The following is a 22,208-nucleotide window of genomic DNA, read 5'->3' on the forward strand; positions in this document are numbered from 1 at the left end:
GGCCTTCACCTTAACAACCAACATTGCCTCAAGGCGGTTTCCCCTGAGACCCAGCAGAGACCTCGCCAGACTGGAAGCAGGCGACCCGCTGAGATCTGGAGCCCATGACTTCTCTGCCTGCCCTTTGATGTGACCAGCTTCTGGGAGGGGTTGGGTTATTCCCCTAAGACTATAAATCTTGACATAGAAATATTAAAGTTAGTCTTGACCGGCACTGTCGCCTTGACTCAGTCTCTCCTTTCGCCCCCTTCCCATCACCCTCAGAATTCTCTTCCAGGTAACCCGGTTCCTATGTGGCCGATGGCGGCCTACAGAAATGTACCCTATATTCTCAGGCATTTAAACATTTGGTCCGTGGTTGATAGTGCTGTATATAAAGGTTGTGAAGCCTTATTCAAGAAAGTGTATCATCAGGGGTGTTTGTTGTTTGGAAGTTGGTAGCTTCATGATACGTCACTACTTTGTGCTTATGATTGATGTGTTTATATCTTTTAGTGTCTTTCTCCTGTCATCATGGCTGTCTTTAGCTGCCACACCTCTCTCTCTTGCAAGAAGGAATTTTCGCCCTGTAGGACTTTAAGCAAAATAAACTATGTTTATCCATAAGTACTGGTCCTGATTTTTTGTTCTTTTATCACAGCAAAAGAAAAATAACAAACACTGGAGTGTGTCTATTTATATGTTCACAATATCCAAGCTGCCAAGGAAGAAAACTAATCTATAGTTTTGACCAGTTTTAAAGCATTTAAACCACAAGGACCACATCAGTAACATGTCCCCAGTGGTGTAATCTGGCACTTATATATTGATGTAACTAACATGTCTTTTGTACTTAATGTTTATTCAATATGAGGAAATTCATGCTTGGTACTCTAAACCTAGCAAACTACCTTTTTTTGCAGAGGTCATTGTTCCTAGAAGAGAACCTACTACTATTATTTGCCTAAATCAGCATCGTTTTAAACTATATTTGAAAAGCTGATCTAAATATCTATAAATAAGAATAGCTACCATCATTCAATGATGAAGCTTTTTTTTTGCAGCACAGAAATATATAATAGTTCAAAGGGAAGAGACTGTGGAGTGACCATTTCCATTTGATATGTCATTTACAACAGTGTTATACACTTACATGTTGGGAAAATTGGAAAGAGGGATGGGCAAATTAAAAGATCAGAGGGCCAGGAGAACAAATAGAAATAAATAGTGATGGGGGAAGGGAACTTGGGGAACTACTAGAAATCTCATATTCCAGGGATGCAAGAGGCTTCCAGGAGCCAATAGGGATGGCATAAGCCGAAATACCCAACAGCAGGGAGATAGATCCTGAAGAGCCCACCTCTAGTAGACAGACATGGACCCCAGTGGAGAGATGGGGCCACCAACTGTCTAAAACTTTTTAAGCCAGAATTGTCCCGGTCTAAAGGAAATTCAGGGGAAAAAATGGAGCAGAGACAGAAGAAAAGGCCATCCAAAGATTGCCCTATGTTGAAATCAATTCCAACCACAGACACTAAACCAGGACACTATTGCTGATGCCAAGATGTGCTTGCAGCACAGGACAGGTATGACTGTCCTCTGAGAGGTTTTACCAGCCACTGACTAAGACAGATGCAGATACTCATATCCAACCATTGGACTGAGCCCAGGGACCCTAGTGGAAGAGCTGGGGGAAGGACTGAAGGAGCTGAAGTAGATTGCAAGCTGAAGGAGATTCCTATGCGGATACGATGAACAATATCAATTAACCAAACACCTCTGAGCTCTCTGAGACCAAACTACCAACCAAAGAGTATACACAGGCAGGTCCATGGCTCCTGCTACATATGTAGGAAAGGACTGCCTCACATGGCATCAATGGAAAGGGAGGCCCTTGGTAGTGTAGAAGGTTGATGCCCCAGAGAAAGGGGATGATAGAGAGGTGAGATGGGAGTAGATGGTCGGTAAGGGAGTACCCTCTTAGAGGAAAAGGAGAGAAATTGGAAAGGGGAGTTCATAGAGCAGAGACCGTGAAAGGGGTAGCATTTGAAATATAAACAAATTAAATGATTAATAAACAAAAAACAACAAATGAGAAAGAAAATATTTTTCCCTGCTTTAAAAATGTACATCACATAGGGGACTGGAGAGATGACTCAGTGGTTAAGAGCACAGACTGCTCTTCTGAAGGTCCTGAGTTCAAATCCCAGCAACCACATGGTGGCTCACAACCATCTGTAACAAGATCTTCTGGAGTTTCTGAAGATAGCTACAGTGTACTTACATATAATAAAAAAATAAATCTTAAAAAAAAAAAAAGGCGTGGTGGCGCACGCCTGTAAACCCAGCACTCTGGGAGGCAGAGACAGGCGGATTTCTGAGTTCGAGGCCAGCCTGGTCTACAAAGTAAGTTCCATGACAGCCAGGGCTCTACAGAGAAACCCTGTCTCGAAAAAAACAAATCCAAAAATCCAAAAAAAAAATGTACCTCACAGATATTAACATGTGTCTCGTAACTGGGAGAGAAAAAGAAAAGTAACTCTCCTTGCCCCATGTACCATCAACAGCCAATAGTTTCTCAGATCAATATGAGGTTTCAAGAACCTACCCTCCTAGACCCCAACAGAATATTTCCTCGGTTTGATCTTGTGCACATCTTATATAAGTGAGCAGAGCCACCATGAGTTCATATATGTAATAGGAATGTTGTTTCCGGAAGAGAGCATTTCACAACACCTCTATTGTCTGGTTTTATACTTTTTCTCTTCAATGGTCTTTTATAATTATCTGGATGTATTTTTCACTTGAACACACAAAATTATGAAAATTTAAATTAACAAAAAATAAAATTTTTTAGTCTTTTGAAAACTATTGTTAAATATAGTTTATCTGATTTCCATTCCCTGTGTAAAAGGTGAGAATTGTGTGCTTACTTTGTCTTAGGACCATTGCTTCCAGAAAAGTAATATTCAATATTTTGGTTGAGCTTCAATAGTAGAAGGCAATAGGTATTTCTCTGTGAAATAGGTTACAGAATCCACTGGAATCAGATATCCACAGGAGAAACTCAATCATACTCCAGTTTGTCAAACCACATTTTAAATATTAAGAAATTGAAAAGTAATTAAAACTGCATACAAATGTTAATGGAAGAACTTATTACTAAATTCAAATGATACAAGACACCTATATTCCAGATTCTGTTTATTTCCCTTCTTTGCAATTCTAGGTTCTGACGATCACAATGGCAAGATATTTTCAGTATTTTTTATTTCTATTTTGAAACACTCATATTTTTCAACAAATATTTTGTTAAAGCAGAGATTGAATGGCAAGCATCCTCATAGCTAAATTTCTTCTATTTTATTTGTTTTGTTTTTAGATTTATGTAGTACTAAATTTGAACTGGCTTAATTTTTCATGGACAAGACTTAGAAATCAATTTATAGTGAAAGTATAATCAGTTTTCAACCCTCATTGTTAATACATTTTCTTTTTTTAAATTTTATTTTATTTTATTTGGTATATTTTTTGTTTACATTTCAAATTTGTCCCCTTTCCTGGTTCCCCCTGCCCTGAAAATCCCATAAACCTTATGCAATCAACCCTCCCCCACTTCCCTGTCCTGGTATTCCTCTACAAAACAGCACCAAGTCTTTCCAGGACCAAGGGCCTCTCCTTCCTTTGTTGTCAAACAAGACCGTCTTCTGCTGCTGATGTGTCTGGAGTCATGGGTAACTCTATGTGTACTCCTTTATTGGTGGTTTTGTCCCTGAAAGCTCTGAGAGTACTGCATATCTTATACTGTTTGTCCTGTGGCCGTGCAAACCCCTTCAACTCCTTGGTTCCTTTCTCTAGCTCCCCCATTGGGGACCCTGTGCTCACTTCAATGGCTGTCTGAGAGTGTCCCCCTATGTATTTGTCATGCACTAGGAGAGCCTCCCAGGTGATAGCTATATCTGGCTCCAGTCAGCCAGCACTTGTGGGCATTCACAATAGAGTCTGGGTTTTGTAACTGTATATAGGATATATCCCTGGGTGGGATAGTCTCTGGATGGTCTTTCCCTCAGACTCTGCTCAACCCTTTGTATCCCCTTCTGTGGGTATTTTTGTCCCTTCCTACAAAGGACCCAGGGATCCATACTTTGGTCGTCCTACTTCTTGGGGATCATTTGATATGTAAATTGTGTCTTGGGTATTCCAAGCTTCTAGACATTTTCTATAGAATGGTGCTATCTCCTTCAAAAGAATGAATACATTTTAAAGTAATTAACATAGGGAATATTCACTTCTTTGTTCTTATATATTAACTTGCTCAAAGGTAATTATGCAATTGCCCCATGTGTGTGTGTGTGTGTGTGTGTGTGTGTGCCAGTATGTGTGTGTGTCCACGCATGTGTGTGTCTGTGTGTGCTTGTTTGTATGTGCAGTGGTAGAAGAGAGTGTACATATCCCTGAGCATATGTCCAGAGTCCAAAACAGTGAAATAATCATCTATAAATATTCTCTACTACATTATTTCCTTGATATAAAGTTCTATCTGAACATTCAGAATTTTTTAAAAAATAAAGTCCAGTGAGCCCCTGGAAACTGACTGTGTCCACGTTACCAGTACTATGTTTCAGTTGTGATAACATGTCTGGCTTTTGAATGATGCTAGGAATCTAAAATCAGTTCCTCGTGTTCACACAGGAAGTACCCTTACCCACTGAACCATCTACCAAGTGTAATGGTTTAGTTTTTTAAGATATATCATAATCCAGTATCAACCTCTTCCACATTTTCCTTATGGCACTCTTCATTTCCTTATTCCTGAAAGTGTAGATCATAGGATTGAGCAATGGTGTCAGGATGGTAGCAAATAAAAACATGTTTTTTTCAGAGTAGAAGGCAGATGTAGGTCTTGCATATATTATTATACATGGCACAAAGAACAAAACTACCACCGTAATGTGGGACCCACAGGTTGAGAGAGCTTTATGTCTCCCTTCAGAACTGTGGGTTCTCAAAGTGAACAAGATGACACCATAGGAAATAAGCAACAAAGAAAAAATAATAATGCAGAAAGACCCACTGTTAGCAAACACCAAAATGACAAAAATATGTGTGTCAGTGCAGGCAAGCTTCAGTAAAGGGAACAAGTCACACAAGAAGTGATCGATGACATTGGGGCCACAAAACGGCAGATGCATAATGAATATAATTTGTATGGTAGAATGCAAGAAGCCCCCTGTCCAGGCCATTCCTACCAGAATTCCACAGAGCCTCCTGTTCATGATAGATGAGTAATACAAGGGCTTACAAATGGCCACATAGCGGTCATAGGCCATGGATATCAAGACAATCACCTCTACACCAGTAAAGAAGTGGACAGCAAAAACTTGTGCCATGCAACCTTCAAAAGAAATGGTTCTCCTCTCATAAAGCAAGTCCACAGTTACCTTTGGTGTGATGACAGAGGAAATGCAAGCATCCAGAAAGGACAAGCATGCCAAGAAAAAGTACATGGGGGAGCCCAGAAGTACACGACTACATACAATGGTAACCACAATTATCATGTTGCCCCCAACTGTTGCAATGTAGACAAACAAAAATGCAACAAATACTATTTTCTGAACCTTTGGATTCTGTGAAAGTCCCAAGAGTAAGAACTCAGTGACAAAACTCTGGTTTTTCATGATTCTCAAAAATATTGTCAAAGGAAAATGTGCTCATCTACATCTGTAATTATGAAAAAAAATATACTATAAACACGATTATACTATTACCACTAACCAGCTGGTACATACTTAAATAAAATTCTCCATTTACTTTTTTATCATTAACACAGAATATTAGAAATATTTTAAGGGTAGTGTTTATTATTACATAAAATTGAGGACAAATTTTTGAATACTTGAAAAGCCACATTTTTTAATATTGGAAAAGGAACACATTGAATAGGGTTATAGAATAAAAATCATTCATCACAAAATTGTCAAACTATAATGAATTCTAAAAATAAAATATTGAAAGTCATTTTGATACCATACCCTAATTATAAACCAAAGACCACAATTTATTCTTCTTGCCTTCCTTCTCTATAGAAAGAAGATCAGATGGAAAGTACAAAGCAACTGATCCTAGCCTCCCTTTTTACCAATAGAAGGAAAGGTAAAATGTGTTTTAGGATATATTTGGAAATCCTAGCAACATAGAAACTCTATTTCAAAGTATGAAGTAGACTAGAACTTCAGAAGAATGACTATTTTTTCATAAAACAGAAAAGACTATCGCACTAAATGTGACATATCAGTTTAAGAAGTTGAAATTTCACTTTTAGTACATCATTTTAAAATGTGACCTGAACTTCAGAAATATTATGCTGTTGTCATGACAACTATTTGAAAGAATATATAAAAACTGACTACTCAGAATTCAATCCCCTAGTCAAGAGTTTCAGAAGTTAATGTTGCTATTTTATAGGTATTGGTAAAGGTCATAAGTTTAAAGAAACAACTGAAGCATAATTGGGATTTTAAGAGAGACTGGAACTCTTCTAAGTATCAACATGGACAAGAAAAACATTTTTCTCAAAAAGGACATATTATTAGGGATAACCTTGCAACAGGGTCCCTTTATCTATTATGGTACCACATTATATTACTTTGTCCATATGCTAATGTCACATCCTGATTAAAGTAATTGAGTAAATGATGGAGAATCAGAAGAGACTGAAGTCACCACCAACATACAATTGTAGAAAACCACATAACTGAAGAAAAGAAATAATTCACTGATTATAATTTATAGCCTTGAGACTTATTTATTAGATATTTATACAATCCCACCTCATTTGAATACATTTAAATTGATAAAGTATATGGTTTGAAATCATACATATCTACTAAAACTTACCTGATAATTTTTAAGGATTACAAAGAAGGTCAAATGTCACAAAGTTCTTCATGGTAGCATTTCATTTTAGTAGTAGGCATAATTAAGTCATTTGAAAGTACAGCTGCATTACAAACAGAAGGAGCTTTCATGAATCATTTAGATAAATATTAGTCTTGGATTGTCGCAGGCATCTTCTGTAGACACAATCAAAATGTATCAATAAAATGTAATTTTATATATGAATATGTACACATATACATGTATAGTTATATAAGTGAATATTTACATTGCTTATTAAATTCTGTGAATTGGGGTTGGGAATTTAGCTCAGTGGTAGAGAGCTTGCCTAGCAAGCACAAGGCCCTGGGTTCGGTCCTTAGCTCTGGAAAAATAAAATAAAATAAAATCTGTGAGTAAAACACTTAAAGGCATTTACACAGATATAAGTACAGGGCAGATTTATTGTTTTCTAAATAAAATGAACAGAATTCTACATCTTAAATTTTATCACAAGAATATGCATGGGTTTATTGTAAAAGAGCATTTTACCCCCAATGGTCTGATCTCCTTAAGTCCCAAAGCTGCTTGCTGTTCCCCTCACATGGGCCCTGACACATCAGTAACTCAGAAGTTCAGTGTGTTTTTTTTTGTTGTTGTTGTTGTTGTTTTGTAAAATAGCATTTATCTTGATATTCTTAAGCCATTTCTTTCATCAGCATGTGAATTCCTTAACAGCACACAAACGAAAGACAAGTATAATGAATAGCATCCTCAACAAACAGCAGTATAAAATGGACCATGTAGGGTCACTAAACAATCATCATTTACAACACACTAAGAAGAAGATCACTATATAATTATATAAAACTATATAATATAATTCTCCAGTTGTTATTCAAAGCTAAATCAGGATAGATCAAGAACTTCCATAAGGAGATAACATCAACCATGAATAAACTGTCAAATTGAAACTAAGCATTTCTCACAATGACTCTAGTTTAATAGAATTCTATAAGGTCTTAGGTGGTAGGACTGAATGGAATGCAGGGAGGGAAAACTGTTATCAACATGTGTTATAAGGGAGAATAAATTTTTAAAAGATAGGATGATTTCTATGTACAATAATTTTTAATGTTTATAATATATGAGAATAATAAATATAAGGTTTCCCATATAAAAATAATAATCACTGGTATAGTATGAAGTCTCTCATTTACATTGTCAGGTTCTCATAAATCAGATGGTTTGTGTACAAAGAAAACCAAACTGAACAGGATTTTCCAAGGAAAATAGACCTTACGTTAATTTTAAAAATTAAGTAACTCTTAGCTTCATTGTCTTGTTCTACTTAGCATGGCCATTAATGCTAAACAAAATGGCAGTATTATTCTCCCAATAAAGCTATTTCTGAATTTACAGTGAGACATCCATAGTGAAAAGGGTACAATGTAGTTACTGTTTATGATCACATAGTTATGGTGTTAATTAGATATAATTAGATGTTAATTGATATAACACAAACTGTAGTATAAACATAATCACAATTGTTAATGCAGTATGTGGATGTGATTTTAAAAGTTAATATCTAGTCAAAATGTAGAAAACAACTCACTGTCACATATTCAATTCAGCCTGGTAATATGTACAATATAATAAGCTGTAATATAAAATAATACAACTCATAGACCCAAGACTCAGTGAACACTGCAGAGAGTGGAGCAGAAAATTTGTATTAGCCAGAGGTCAAGGACATCTATTAGGAGGAATTACATTCTGAATAGTTGAAAGCTCAGACAAATTGAATAGAATTTGTTATGTAGCTAAAATTAACATATCTATAGTGAATTAATAATCCTTACTAATGCACGCATAGTAAAGCAGCAGACAATATTAAGAAACTATATGTGAAAAGCCCTACAACTTCCTATAATGTCTTAAGTGTGTGAATTTAAATGTAGACCAAATACATTGTGAAACAATCACCTTCAACTTCTTAGTGAATCTAGATCTAGTATGAGGGTGAGACCAACAGGAAGATATGACCAGAATATATTGTATACATACATGAAAATCTCTAACTGGTATATACTTAATAAAAGTTAGCAAAACAGCTTTATGTATAATAGGAATAGGAGCAAAATGTTATACATGAAGCTTGTTGGTCCATTTAAGACGAGATGTTAGGTGACTATTCTGGTGAGGGATTGACAACATCTGTTATAGCTCCACCTAGACTCAAACTCTTCAAGTAACCTAGAATGACTGTGAACTGCAAATCTTACTCTTCACCTCCAAGTGCTGGGATTCCAAACTTATGCTACCACAACTAATCAAATCCCCATTTTTATAAACATATTAAACAAATTCTAAATAAAAAGTAATGAGTATTAATGTCAGTGCATTTTTTAAAACAGTGTTTGCATACACAAACTAAGATGAAAATTTGAATCATTTAAAAGATTTTTCTTTTTAAAAGAAAAATCTTAAAATCATACACTAAGATGTCACTTTTAATGAGACTTACAAATTTTATCAATTTAATAAAAGGCTTGATTCAATACATTTAATATATGTGTAAACCTTTTTTTCTTTATTTTTCAAATTCTTAAGTCAATATCTTAAATATATAAACAATTATAGATATATAAACTCCAGTCATAAATTTTGAATTAATTAAAATAAATTTTAGAATTAAAATGTAATTGAGGAAATAAAATCATATAAGAAAGTTTACCTTAAAATATGTCAAAAACATTAAAAATCTAGCTTGAATATTTTTCTTAAGGAGTAAGAGCACTTTTTCCTCTTCTAGAGGACCTGGGTTTGTCTCCTAGGACCTTTATAGTGACTAAGGATGATATCTAACTCCAATTCCTGGAGTCCTCTCATTATCTTCTTGAGTACCAGACATGGACCTGGTACACATATGTGTCCCATGCACTCAAATAAAATAAAAATAAACCAATCCTTAAAGGTACTAGAAACTTAGAAATATCTAAAATATTAACAATGAGCATGATTATGTAAAACTATTATAAATTACTTTCAGATGATACTGTATTAAAACACTGGAAATATGAAAACAGCAAAGAAGGTATTTTAATATTATATTTATTAAGAAGAAAATTAAGCATTCATTTATACATATTTTAAACACATTTTATAATTTAGAAAGGAACATATGAAATAATAGGCACTTAAGAATGTATTTTGGCTAAAAGAGACCACATTAGCACAGGCACCAGTAAAGGGATGGGGCCACATATGCATTCCAAAAATTTTAATCCAGAAATGTTCCTGTCCAAAGGAAAGATAGGGACAAACATGGAACTGAACTCAAGGGAAGAACATCCAGAGGCTACCGACCTAGGAATTCATCACATCTGTAGACACCAAACCCTCACTCTTGCTGATGTCAAGAAGTGCTTGTTGAGAGGAGCCTGATATGGCTGTTCCCTGAGAGGTTCTACCAGCCCCAGACCAATACAGATGCAGATACTTACAGCAATCCATTGTACTGATCCCTGCGACCCTAATGGAAGAACTAGGAAAAGGACTGATGGAGCTAAAGGAGATTGCAACCAAAGAAGAAGAACAATATCAACTAACTGGACCACCCAGAACTCCAAGGGACTAAACCACCAACCAAACAGTGTAAATGGAGGGATCCGGGACACCAAAACACATGCACCAGAGAATAGCCTTATCTGACATCATGAGGAGGAGAGGGAGGCTTGATGCCCCAGCATAAGGGGATGCTAGAGGGATGAGGTGGGAGTGAGTGAATGGGTGGAGAAACACCTCATAGAAGGCAAAGGAGGGGGGGAAGGAGGGCTGGGTTGATGGTTGGTGGAGGGGTAACCAGGAAGGGGGATATCATTTAAAGTATAAACGAATAAATGGATTAATAAAAAAATAGATTGACTCTAAGCATATAAATCTACTGAGGTAAGAAATTTGAGCAAAAGAGTTTATATGACTTTTTGAGGTGGGAAGATGAGATGAGGGGTTTGCGGAGGGGCTGCATCTAAAATGCAAATAAATAAATTAACCAATAAATTGTAAAATAGAAAAAAAACACATTTGTAAAGCAAATGATTTATAGTTTCCTGACCATGACATCCAAATGTTGTCACTTTATTACAATTTAAAATCATCTATGAAGGTGAAAATTATACCTTCTATGCTTTCCCATGGATCAGTTGTATGAAAACTTTGATGAGAGCCATCTTCTAATCTCGTTTGCAGAATGCATATTCAGTGGTGACCAAAACTTCTCTGCTGGCAGTCTACTTCTTAGAGAATTAAGAACAGGGCTAGCAATGAGAATAGGCAATACTATGTCTGCTGCACAAGGAGTGAATTCATCATGATTTCCAAGTAATAGAAAAATTAATATATCAAAGTTCCTCCTTCACTCCTACAGGAATATAAAGATGCTTCCATAAGATATCATGACTTTATGAGATTGTTTATGAATATCCCGAGGGTTTGAAAATTTTCTACCCCCATGAGATTCCAAGTTATATTTCTATATACCTTTCACTTCTTTCACTAGTTAATTATACTTATAAGCACCTCCAAAGTTAGGTTGTACTTTTAAATTTTTTCTATGAATTCTATTTAATAATATTTGGCTCAGGAAAAAAATCCTGCTTGATAACATATGAAATATGGTGTTTATGTGCAGATTTTAAGCAAATTTTCTTCTGTCACAAGGAATTTTTCAATAAATCTACAAGTTAAGCATGTATTATTTTGGGAAAATCTAGAAAGGACATTTTCTGTTTAAATATATAAAGAGATATATTAATAGGGACATTATGTATTTCCTATGAGAATTCCTTGTTTTTATATACTTTTAGACAAGTTCACATATGTACTCATAAAATTATTACACTATTGACCACTAATACCTCTCTCTTATACACCTCCCACTAGTGCTGACCCTATTTCTCTTCCAATTTTTCAAAGAACCACACCCATAACTTTAAAAATGAGCTTTTAATTGGAGTTACTTGACTGGAAATGAAGAGGAAGTTATTTATTGGAGTAAGGGAAACTTACTGGTAAAAACAATGGCACTCTTTTACCAGCAATAAATACCTATGTATATCATTCCAACAAGAGGTGGGTCCTCACAAGTGCCTCCACAAGCTAAGATGGAATGTTGAATGGCCCAGACTTATACAGGTATACACAGGTAATGTCTTCATTTTGTCAATAGTTTACACATATTCAGAACAAAATATATCATAGCACTCCTGCCTACCATGCAGGTCCTATAATTTTATCTATCTATGATATTCACAAGCCTTAGGGGTGGTCATATAAATCTGCTCCATTTAGTGATAAGCATCAAACAATCTTCTCAATCTTTTCAAGAGTTGCATATCTCTGCAATAACACCTCTTTACTGCAAAAAGAAGCTTCTCTATCCAAGATTAAGAGGTGTAGTATTTAATATGCATAAATAGAAATATTAGGTGGCAGTTTGATGCCTTGTCTATTTAGCAAAACAGTTGCAGCATATTCCTACCAAGGCCTGTGACTTCACAAGCCATAGGCTTTCAGCATGCTTACATCACCAATATGTATTCCCTCCTATGCAACACGCCTCAGTTCCATTCTAAAGATTGTTTGTTACCTCGTATTCAATCAGCCATGCCATTATATTACATCAGTGGGTAAATTTTATAATTTGTTTCATTTTTCTAGAATGCAAATCTGATATCTAAACAACAGCTTTGAGGATTTTTTTTCAAAGGCCTGTAAGGCATTCTGAGTTATAAACAGTAGCCATTAGAGAAGAGTGTTCTCAGGAACTCATAATGTGAGTTCTCATAAAATAAAAAAAAAAGATGTTACATATTTTGCAAATACAAGGCACAAAATTAGCATTACCATTCTAAAATGAAGGGTTGGTGTGATAGTCAGGAATAAGAAGAATGAAGCAAAGCCCAAACTGAACAAGGCAAATAGTGACATGGTTTGCTTTTTTGAACATAATTGTAGTCATTTTGTATTTAATCTCCATTTCACTCATTAAGTGAGATGAAGTTCTTCTACTTCCCACAATTAATCATTGTAGCTGACACTAAAAGGTTCTGCTAGTATGCCAAAATATTTTAGTTGTATTACGCATCCTCTGCTTTTTTGATATTCTGGAAATTTACTGTCCACAACTCCATTTATCTTTTTCAGCACCAAACAGCTTGTAAGTTAGTTGATAATACTTCATATAGTTTGTCAAATGTAATACTGCTTCCCTTCTTGCCTTTTGAACTCTTGACCCATAAAAAGCCTGCTCTAAGAACAGAGGAACACCACAGTCTGGCTACAAAGTCTACTTTGTGGTCCTGTCCAATTGGCCTGTATTAAGTTGATCAGTTCATCAATAAACTGTCATCATATCTGAGATTGGTGGTCAGTGCAAGGCTATTCGTAAATCACAACAATAATAAACTTACAGTTTCTTGTTTTCTGTCATGTGATGACTCATCAGAGATCTAAAACAGAGATAGTGGCCCCCACCATCCATCTCTGCTACCAACAGAACAAGGAGACTCTCTTTACCCAGCTATACTCCCTGCCTGCTAGTGTCATCAGTGTGTCCCAGGTTGTTGCCATCTTCTACCACCCTGGGGTTTCCACTAAAGCTTGGGCTTCACTTTCACAGATTCAAGAAAATAGCCCTACAGAATCTTTTTCAGTGATCCTGGTACTTGTATTGTGTGGCCTTGGCTTCTCTCAAAAACCATGAAACAGGAGCTATAGAGATGGCTCAGCAGTTAAGAGCACTGACCACTCTTCCAGAGATCCTGATTTCAACTCCCAGCAACAACATGGTGGCTCACAACCATCTGTAATAGGATCTGATGCCCTCTCTGGTGTGTCTGAAGACAGCTATAGTATACTCATATACAGAAAATAAATAAATAAACCTTAAAAAAACCAACATGAAACAACACTACATAACCCTTAATGTCTTATAACTTTCATGCCTAGAAAACCATTATCATGTACATAATGTTGCCTAGGTTTCCTGAAGCTTGAGATGAGGCCTGTCACCCTAAGGACTACAAATACATCAATTTCTGTGAGATCTTGCACTTAGGGAAGATATTGTATTAGTCCAGTTCAGACCTGGACATTTTTCTTTAAAACTTCTAGTCTTGCTAACATGCCACTTGAAGCAAATTTTAAGCTTCCAGAGATCCTTCTTCTAAGATCTCTATTATTTTTTATATCTTTTTTTGGCCCATTTGCTTTTTTAATGTAGAAATAGATAAATTATAAAAAATATATTGATAGTGCTGGAGAAATGTCTCAGTGATGAATAGCACTCACTATATTTGCAGAAGACTGGTGTCTACTTTTCAGCAACTACTTTGAGGCTCACAAGTATATTAGTCAGGGGACTCTAGACAAATGATACACACACACACACACACGCACACACACACACACACACACACACAAACTGGAATTGATTAGAGTTTGTGTTCAAGCGAGTCCAACAATGGCTGTCAACTAAAAGAAAATCCAAGCATCCAGTAGTTAGTTCTTCAGTTGAAGAGGCTGAATGTCTCAGCAGGTCTTCAGTATAAGTTGGTACACCACCCCATATAGATTCTATAGATTGTATGGATTCCAATGAAAAAACTAATTTGTCAGAGAGTAAAAGTAAACAGACAAAGAACAAGTATTTCCTTCTTTCATTTCATGATTTTTATAGAAGTGTCTACCAGAAAGTGTAGCCCAAACTAAAATCAGATCTTCCTACCTTAGAACATATGGATTAATGGTGGGCCTTTTCACTTAAAATGATTTAATTAACAAAGTCTGTCGCCCACATGTGTCCTCAGCCACTTGTGATTTAGTTAATTCCAGATGCAGTCAAGTTGAAGAAAAACAATAACCATCACATAGCCATTTGTAACCCCAGTTTCAAGGTCCTTAACACCTGACCTCAGTGAGCACTAAACACATAGCATCCATACACACAAGCAGAATAAACAGTAATACACATAATGTAATTACATGTAAAAGGTTTTAATGTATTCATGTCACTGACTGAATCTCTCCTATCCTGAAAGTTTCTCCATCTAGTGAATTATTCTATTATGTTTGAGTACTAATTATTATTGTTCTCAGAACATGATTATGATACCTATTCTTAGTTGTCAAATTGACTATATATAGAATTAAGTAAAGCTCAAGAAGGTGGGTATACCTTTGAGTGATTTTCCTTAATTAAATCACTTGATGTGGGAAGACCCACCTTAATTCTGGGCCACACCTAATAACTAATGCAAAGGTAAATATACAAAATAATGCTGAAAAGCCAGTGTGCAAATGGTCCCTATTATAGTTCTTGACAGAATCTTTCTAAACCTATGAAACTTCATAACAACTGTTACCTAATTAAGGAAATGCTTCAAGTGCTTCATAGTTCAGTGATACAGTTCTTCAGAGTGGGAGGTCATGACAATAGGTAGGAGATAATATTGAATCCATAATCCAGAAGCAAAATTTTATATATATATATATATATATATATATATATATATATATATATATATATGTATGTGTGTGTGTGTGTGTGTGTGTGTGTGTGTGTTTGATATTCAAACTCAGAGAGTAGGATTACCCACTTTTCAAGTGACTCTTACATGTCAAAAATCAAGATAAATCTGTAGCTATTTTTTTGCTACTTTGTGGGTTTTTCTTTTTCTCACTCCCAATTTCACCCACAATCACCAGATAGGAGAAAAAGAAGAGAGGGGAGAGAGAGAGAGAGAGAGAGAGAGAGAGAGAGAGAGAGAGAGAGAGAGAGAGAGAGAGAGAGAGAGAGAGAGAGAGATTCCTGGATCTAACTTTGTTCCTTTTGCTTTTTTTTTTCTTTGACCAAGACTACTTATAAACCACAACCTCCTTAAAAAGTTCCCAGACTCACCTCACTTCCAGAAGATCCTGCTATACCACTCCTGGGCATATACCCAGAAGACTCCCCACCATGTAATAAGGATACATGTTCTACTATGTTCATAGCAGCCCTATTTATAATTGCCAGATGCTGGAAAGAACCCAGGTATCCCTCAACAGAAGAGTGGATGCAAAAAATGTGGTATATCTACACAATGGAGTACTATTCAGCCATTAGAAACAACGAATTCATGAAATTCTTAGGCAAATGGATGGAGCTAGAGAATATCATACTCAGTGAGGTAACCCAGACTCAAAAGGTGAATCATGGTATGCACTCACTAATAAGTGGATATTAACCTAGAAAACTGGAATACCCAAAACATAATCCACACATCAAATGAGGTATAAGAAGAAAGGAGGAGTGGCCCCTGGTTCTGGAAAGACTCAGTGAAACAGTATTCAGCAAAACCAGAACGGGGAAGTGGGAAGGGGTGGATGGGAGGACAGGGGAAGAGAAGGGGGCATACGGGACTTTCGGGGAGTGGGGGGGCTAGAAAAGGGGAAATCATTTGAAATGTAAATAAATTATATCGAATAAAAAATAATTAAAAAAAAAACAAACTCAGGAGACAGCAAGTGTTGGCAAGGATGTGAAGAAAGAAAAAAAAAACAGTTCCCAGAATTCCAAATGTCACATAATTACAGGAATATCTACAGCTAACAAAACCACACATCTGCTAGAACACAGCACAAATCATAGCTTAGCTGCTGACAATAGTATAGAAGCAGGCCCACATCCCCACACTTGAGTTTAAAACAAAAGCACATTCTTATATGTCTGTGGTGGTTTTTTTTCTCTTCATGTAGAATTTTTTTTAATATTTTTATTTTCTATATTCTTTGTTTACATTCCAAATGATTTCCCCTTTCCCAGATCCCCCCTCCCCATATGTCCCATAAATCTTCTTCTCTCCCCCTTTCTCCAATCACCTCTCTCCTTTTTCTCTGTCCTTATATTCCCCTCCAACACTAGATCAATCCTTTCTGGGATCAGGACCCTCTCCATACTTCTTCACGGGAGTCATTTGTTATGTGATTTGTGCCTTCGGTATTCAGACCTTCTGAGCTAATTAATATCCACTTATCAGAGATTGCATTCCATGTGTATTCTTTTGTGACTGGGTTACCTCACTTATGATGATATTTTCCAGATCAAACCATTTGCCTAAAAATTTTGTGAATTCATTGTTTCTAATTGCTGAGTAGTATTCTATTGTATAAATATACCACCTTTTCTGTATCCATTCCTCCTTTAAGGGACATCTGGGTTTTTTCCAGCTTCTGGCTATTATAGATAAGGCTGCTATGAACATAATGGAGCATGTGTCTTTATTGCATGTCTGGGAATCCTTTGGGTATATGTCCAGGAAAGGTACAGCAGGGTCCTCTGGAAGTGTCATGACAAGTTTTTTGAGGAACTGCCAGACTGATTTCCAAAGTGGTTGTACCATATTACAGCCCCACCAGCAGTGGAGGAGTGTTCCTCTTTCTCCACATCCTCGCCAACACCTGCTATCTCCTGAGTTTTTGACCTTAGCCATTCTGACTGGTATAAGATGAAATCTCAGGGTTGTTTTGATTTGCATTTCCCTAATGACTAATGATGTTGAGCATTTCTTAAGGTGCCTCTCGGCCATCTGAATTTCTTGAGGTGAAAATTCTTTGTTTAGATCTGTACCCCATATTTTAATAGGGTTATTTGGTTCCCTGGCATCTAACTTCTTGAGTTCTTTGTATATATTGGATATTAGCCCTCTATCAGATGTAGGGGTGGTGAATATCCTTTCCCAATTTGTTGTTTGCCATTTTGTACTTTTAACAGTGTCCTTTGCCTTACAGAAACTTTTATGAGGTCCCATTTGTCAATTCTCGATCTTAGAGCATAAGCTATTGGTGTTCTGTTCAGGAACTTTTCCCTTGTGCCCATGTCCTCAAGGATTTTCCCCAGTTTCTTTTCTATTAGTTTCAGTGTGTCTGGTTTTACATGGCAGTCCTTGATCCACTTGGAGTGGAGTTTAGTACATTGTGTTTTTTTTAATTAATCATTTCACTTGTTTACATTTCAAATGATATCCTCCTTCCTAGTTTCCCATCCAAAACCCTCCATAACATCTCTCCATCCCTTCTCCCCTTTGTTTCTATAAGGTTGTTCTTCAACCCATTTACCCACTCCAGCCTCACTGCTATAGCAACCCCCTATGCTCACCCATCAAGCCTTCACAGGACCAAGGAGCTCCCCCCTCCCATTAATGCAAGATGAGGCCATCCTCTGCTACATGTATGTATCTGAATACATGGATTGCTTTGTGTATACTCTTTGGTTAGTGGTTTAGTCCCTGGGAGATCTGGTTGGTCCAGTCAGTTGATATTGTCTTTCTATGGGTTTATAATCTCCTTCAGCTCCTTCAATCATTCCTCTAGCTATGCCATTAGGATGCCCAGGCTCAGACCGATGGTTGGCTGTGAGCATCCATATCTCTTTTGGTCAGGCTCTAGCAGAGCCTCTCAGAGAGCGGCCATACCAGGCTCCTGTCAGCAAGTGTTTCTTGGCATCAGCAATAAATTCTCAAAACTTGTCACTACATAAACCTAATAGAGGTAAATCCTCACATGCATGCTGAAAGCTTAAACTAATAAAAAATTCCCTTACATGTGTATCTGGATGCTTATCAACTTGCTGGTTCCATGTTCTGTCACTAACTGTCCATACAATATTTCTTTATTTCCTTGAGTTACCTTACTATATTAAATAGCAATAGAGAGAATAGGAATGCTTGTCTTTTTCCTGAATTTAATTGCAATACTGGGAGCTTTTCTCCCTTTATAGGTCTTGTTCTGAAGAATACATAGCTCTAGTCAGGTGGTGGTGGCACATGCCTTTAATCCCAGCACTCAGGAGGCAGAGGCAGGTGGATTTCTGAGTTCAAGGCCTGTCTGGTCTACAGAGTGAGTTCCAGAACACCCAGAGTTACACAGAAAAACCTTGTCTTGGAAAAACCAAACGAGAGAGAGAGAGAGAGAGAGAGAGAGAGAGAGAGAGAGAGAGAGAGAGAGAGAGAGAGAGAGAGAGAGAGAGAGAGAGAGAGAGAGAATGAGAAAGAATACATAACTCTCTTGATTTTTAAGAAATTCCCCACTCTTTAGACATGCTAGCCTGGTACTTGAATCAATTTCAATCATCTAATATTCTCAATAGTGGAATTAAATAACAAGGGAGTGCACCAAGCTTGAGTCAAAAGTTTTAAAACTGAAAATAAAGTCTAAAGAGTGAAAGAAATTTTCTTTCTATGTATTGGATAGATGATATTAAAGAATATTCAATATGAGAGGACAGAGCATTGAGGTGACAACTTAAGATAAATCTTGAACTTTCACAGTTTGGTACATTTAATAGATTTAAAGCATGGTTTATGTATTTTTAATTGATTAACCTAACTCAGTAAATGCATAACTTAAATGATTCATAAAATAAACAGAAACAGCAGCAAAAAAAATCTTACAAATACTAACTCTTGAGAATGAATGTGTTCAAGACACACGGATTATTTTCTGTTAATTTAAATTTTATTCCAGTGTTGTAATGCAAAATAATTATATAACATGAATTATATAAAGTATCTGGTAATATTTACTATGTAATGGTAAGCAATCAAACACTAACATTTCTGTATCTGTGATTATAATTTTAAACAAATTTTAGCATTTTCATGCCCACTTTACTAAGTTATTTATTGAATATTTCTAATAGAAACAATATTGAATAGCAAGTTAACAACAATTGGTGAAAATGCAGAGGAAAGAGAGTATAACATGCAGTTTTAAATAGTTTTAAAAGTAGTGAGGTGAATATAGTTGGGTCTATATAGCCAGCTAGGGATATAGAGTGAGCTTCTATATGAAAAAGAAATCTTGTCTTCACATATTAATTTTAACAATTAATATAATGTTTGCAATTATTTTTCTTTTTCTGAAATTCTAGTTTACATTTTGCAATGTTACTAAAAATCTATATTGCTTGGAAATATGGGAAATAATGGAAATATGATAACATAATTTCAGTTTCTTTCTTCTTCCAATTTCAAGACACGGTTATTTCATCAACCAATTTCAATACACATTCTAATATCTAAATTTCTTTCAAAATTATTGGATTTATGAGAGTATATTCCTCACTTGCCTTTACCCTTTTATTTTCTTTAAAACTTTATTGTAAAAATATTTGCAAATAAAAGTATTCCACTCCAAATTTAATTAGACTCCAAAATCTATACAACTAATGAGTTTTACAAAAGGATATATAGTTCTGTACATTTTTACTTCTAATTATGTTACAGAATTTTTTATTTTACTGTTGTATAAGTGTATAACAAATATATGATAGTGAAACTATAAAATTTAATGTGAACCTTCACAGCATCTTTCCCAAAGCCAGTTCAAATTGTATATATGTTCATTGAAATGGACTTTAAGTTTTATATGACAATTTGACTATTTAATCATATTGTGTAAGTGTAATCTCATGAATGAATTTCTCACATACAGTGTTAATGCATTATCTATAGAATTGTTTCATGTACTTCTTTATAAGGTGTAATCATGGAGGACTTTTACAAAGTAAATATGATTTTACTTTGTTGATTAAATTAAGTTGTATACATTAAGTATGCACTAGTATTAATTATTTGATTTGTGTGTGTGTGTGTGTGTGTGTGTGTATGTGAACATGAAGGAAATGATGGAACTTATGCATGTGCCAGAAGAATATGAGGAGGCATTGAATAACCTTGTCTATCTTTCTCTACGTCATTTCCTTGAGAAAAGATCTGTGACTGACTGAGTCTTGAGCTAGCTGAGCTATTCAGGGATTAGTTGTCCAATTTAAACCTGGACCTGCCTGGTTCTGTTTCACCCACAGTCAGTTAAAAATGATCAGCCATAATTGGCTTTGGATATTAGTGGTAAGGATCCAAATAATCCTCATTCCTAAACAGCAAGTACATGTGTCCATTTCAGTTTTAATATTTATCCGTTACCATTATCAATCTCTTCCACATTTTCCTGATGGCATTTATCATTTCCTTATTTCTGAAAGTGTAAACCATAGGATTGAGCAGGGGTGTCAAGACATCTGTAAACACAAAAACATTTTTCTCAAAAGAAAATGCAGATGTAGGTCGTGCATATATTAGTATACAGGGAACAAAGAAAAAAACTACAACAGTAATATGAGATCCACAGGTAGAGAGAGCCTTAAGACGACCTTCAGAGCTGTGGGCTCTCAGAGAGAACAATATAACACCATAAGAAACAAGCAAAAAGGAGAATATAATTATGCAGATAGACCCACTGTTGGCAAACACCAAAATCGTAAAAATGTGTATGTCAGTGCAGGCAAGTTTCAACAATGGAAACAAGTCACATATGAAATGATCAATGACATTGGGTCCACAGAATGGCAATTGCAAAGTAAAGGCAATTTGTATGATAGAATGCAAGAATCCTCCAGCCCAAGCTACCCCCACCAGAATGCCACAGAGCCTCCGATTCATGATGAAAGAGTAGTGCAAGGGCTTACAAATGGCCACATAGCGGTCATAGGCCATGGCTGCAAGAACAATGACCTCCACAGCAGTAAGAAAGTGCACAGCAAAGACCTGTGTCATGCAACATTCAAAAGAGATGATCTTCCTCTCATAAACCATGTCCATGATCATCTTTGGTGTGACAACAGAGGAGACACAAGCATCCAGGAAGGACAGAAATGCCAAAAAGAAGTACATAGGGGAGCCCAGTAGTGCAGGACTGTAGACAATGGTCACCACAATCATCATGTTGCCCACAAGAGTTGCAAGATAGACCAATAAAAATATAACAAATGATATTTTCTCAGTTTGGGGGTTTTGTGAAAGCCCCAGGAGTATGAACTCATTGACAAAGCTCTGGTTATGCATGATTCTCCAAAAGACTTTAAAAGAATAGGGTATTTATGAAACTCTGCAATTATAAGAAAAACATGCATCATACAAATCTAGAGTATCAGCATTAATAATATGGTGCATCTTTATGCAAAATATATCATAATTGATTTTATTACTATTCCAAATGGAGTATTTTTGAAATATGTGGTTAGATGTCACACATAATTGAGATAGAAAATATTATATAATTTAAAATAGCCACAATTTTTAATATATGGCTTGTGTTAGAAAAAGAATCATGTTTTAAATTTCAGCTTTCCTCATTCTCTAAATGTTTTCTGTAGTAACTATTGAAAGGCATTAGAAACCATACCTGAATAATAAACCGAAGGCTACACTTTATTAAGCATGTCTACCATTTTCATGGGACTAGGCAGGGCT

The 22,208-nt window shown here is 35.9% G+C and overlaps 2 protein-coding genes across 2 annotated transcripts; both read right to left on the bottom strand.

Annotated features, from left to right (window-relative positions):
- Nucleotides 1-4,721: 4,721 nt before the first annotated feature.
- Nucleotides 4,722-5,660, bottom strand: LOC127684379 (olfactory receptor 4C15-like). Its single transcript, XM_052181315.1, has one exon. The coding sequence runs from the start codon at nucleotides 5,655-5,657 to the stop codon at nucleotides 4,722-4,724; it is 936 nt and encodes a 311-aa protein (XP_052037275.1). The 5' UTR covers nucleotides 5,658-5,660.
- A 15,204-nt stretch (nucleotides 5,661-20,864) lies between these two features.
- On the bottom strand, nucleotides 20,865-21,800 carry LOC127684380 (olfactory receptor 4C15-like). Its single transcript, XM_052181316.1, has one exon. The coding sequence runs from the start codon at nucleotides 21,798-21,800 to the stop codon at nucleotides 20,865-20,867; it is 936 nt and encodes a 311-aa protein (XP_052037276.1).
- Nucleotides 21,801-22,208: the final 408 nt, after the last annotated feature.

Source organism: Apodemus sylvaticus, chromosome 5, assembly GCF_947179515.1.
Source record: "Apodemus sylvaticus chromosome 5, mApoSyl1.1, whole genome shotgun sequence".
NCBI classification, from domain to species: domain Eukaryota; kingdom Metazoa; phylum Chordata; class Mammalia; order Rodentia; family Muridae; genus Apodemus; species Apodemus sylvaticus.

Coding starts and splice junctions, on each gene's coding strand:
- LOC127684380 (XM_052181316.1), bottom strand. CDS start 21,800: ATGCATAACCAGAGCTTTGTCAATGAGTTCATACTCCTGGGGCTTTCA.
- LOC127684379 (XM_052181315.1), bottom strand. CDS start 5,657: ATGAAAAACCAGAGTTTTGTCACTGAGTTCTTACTCTTGGGACTTTCA.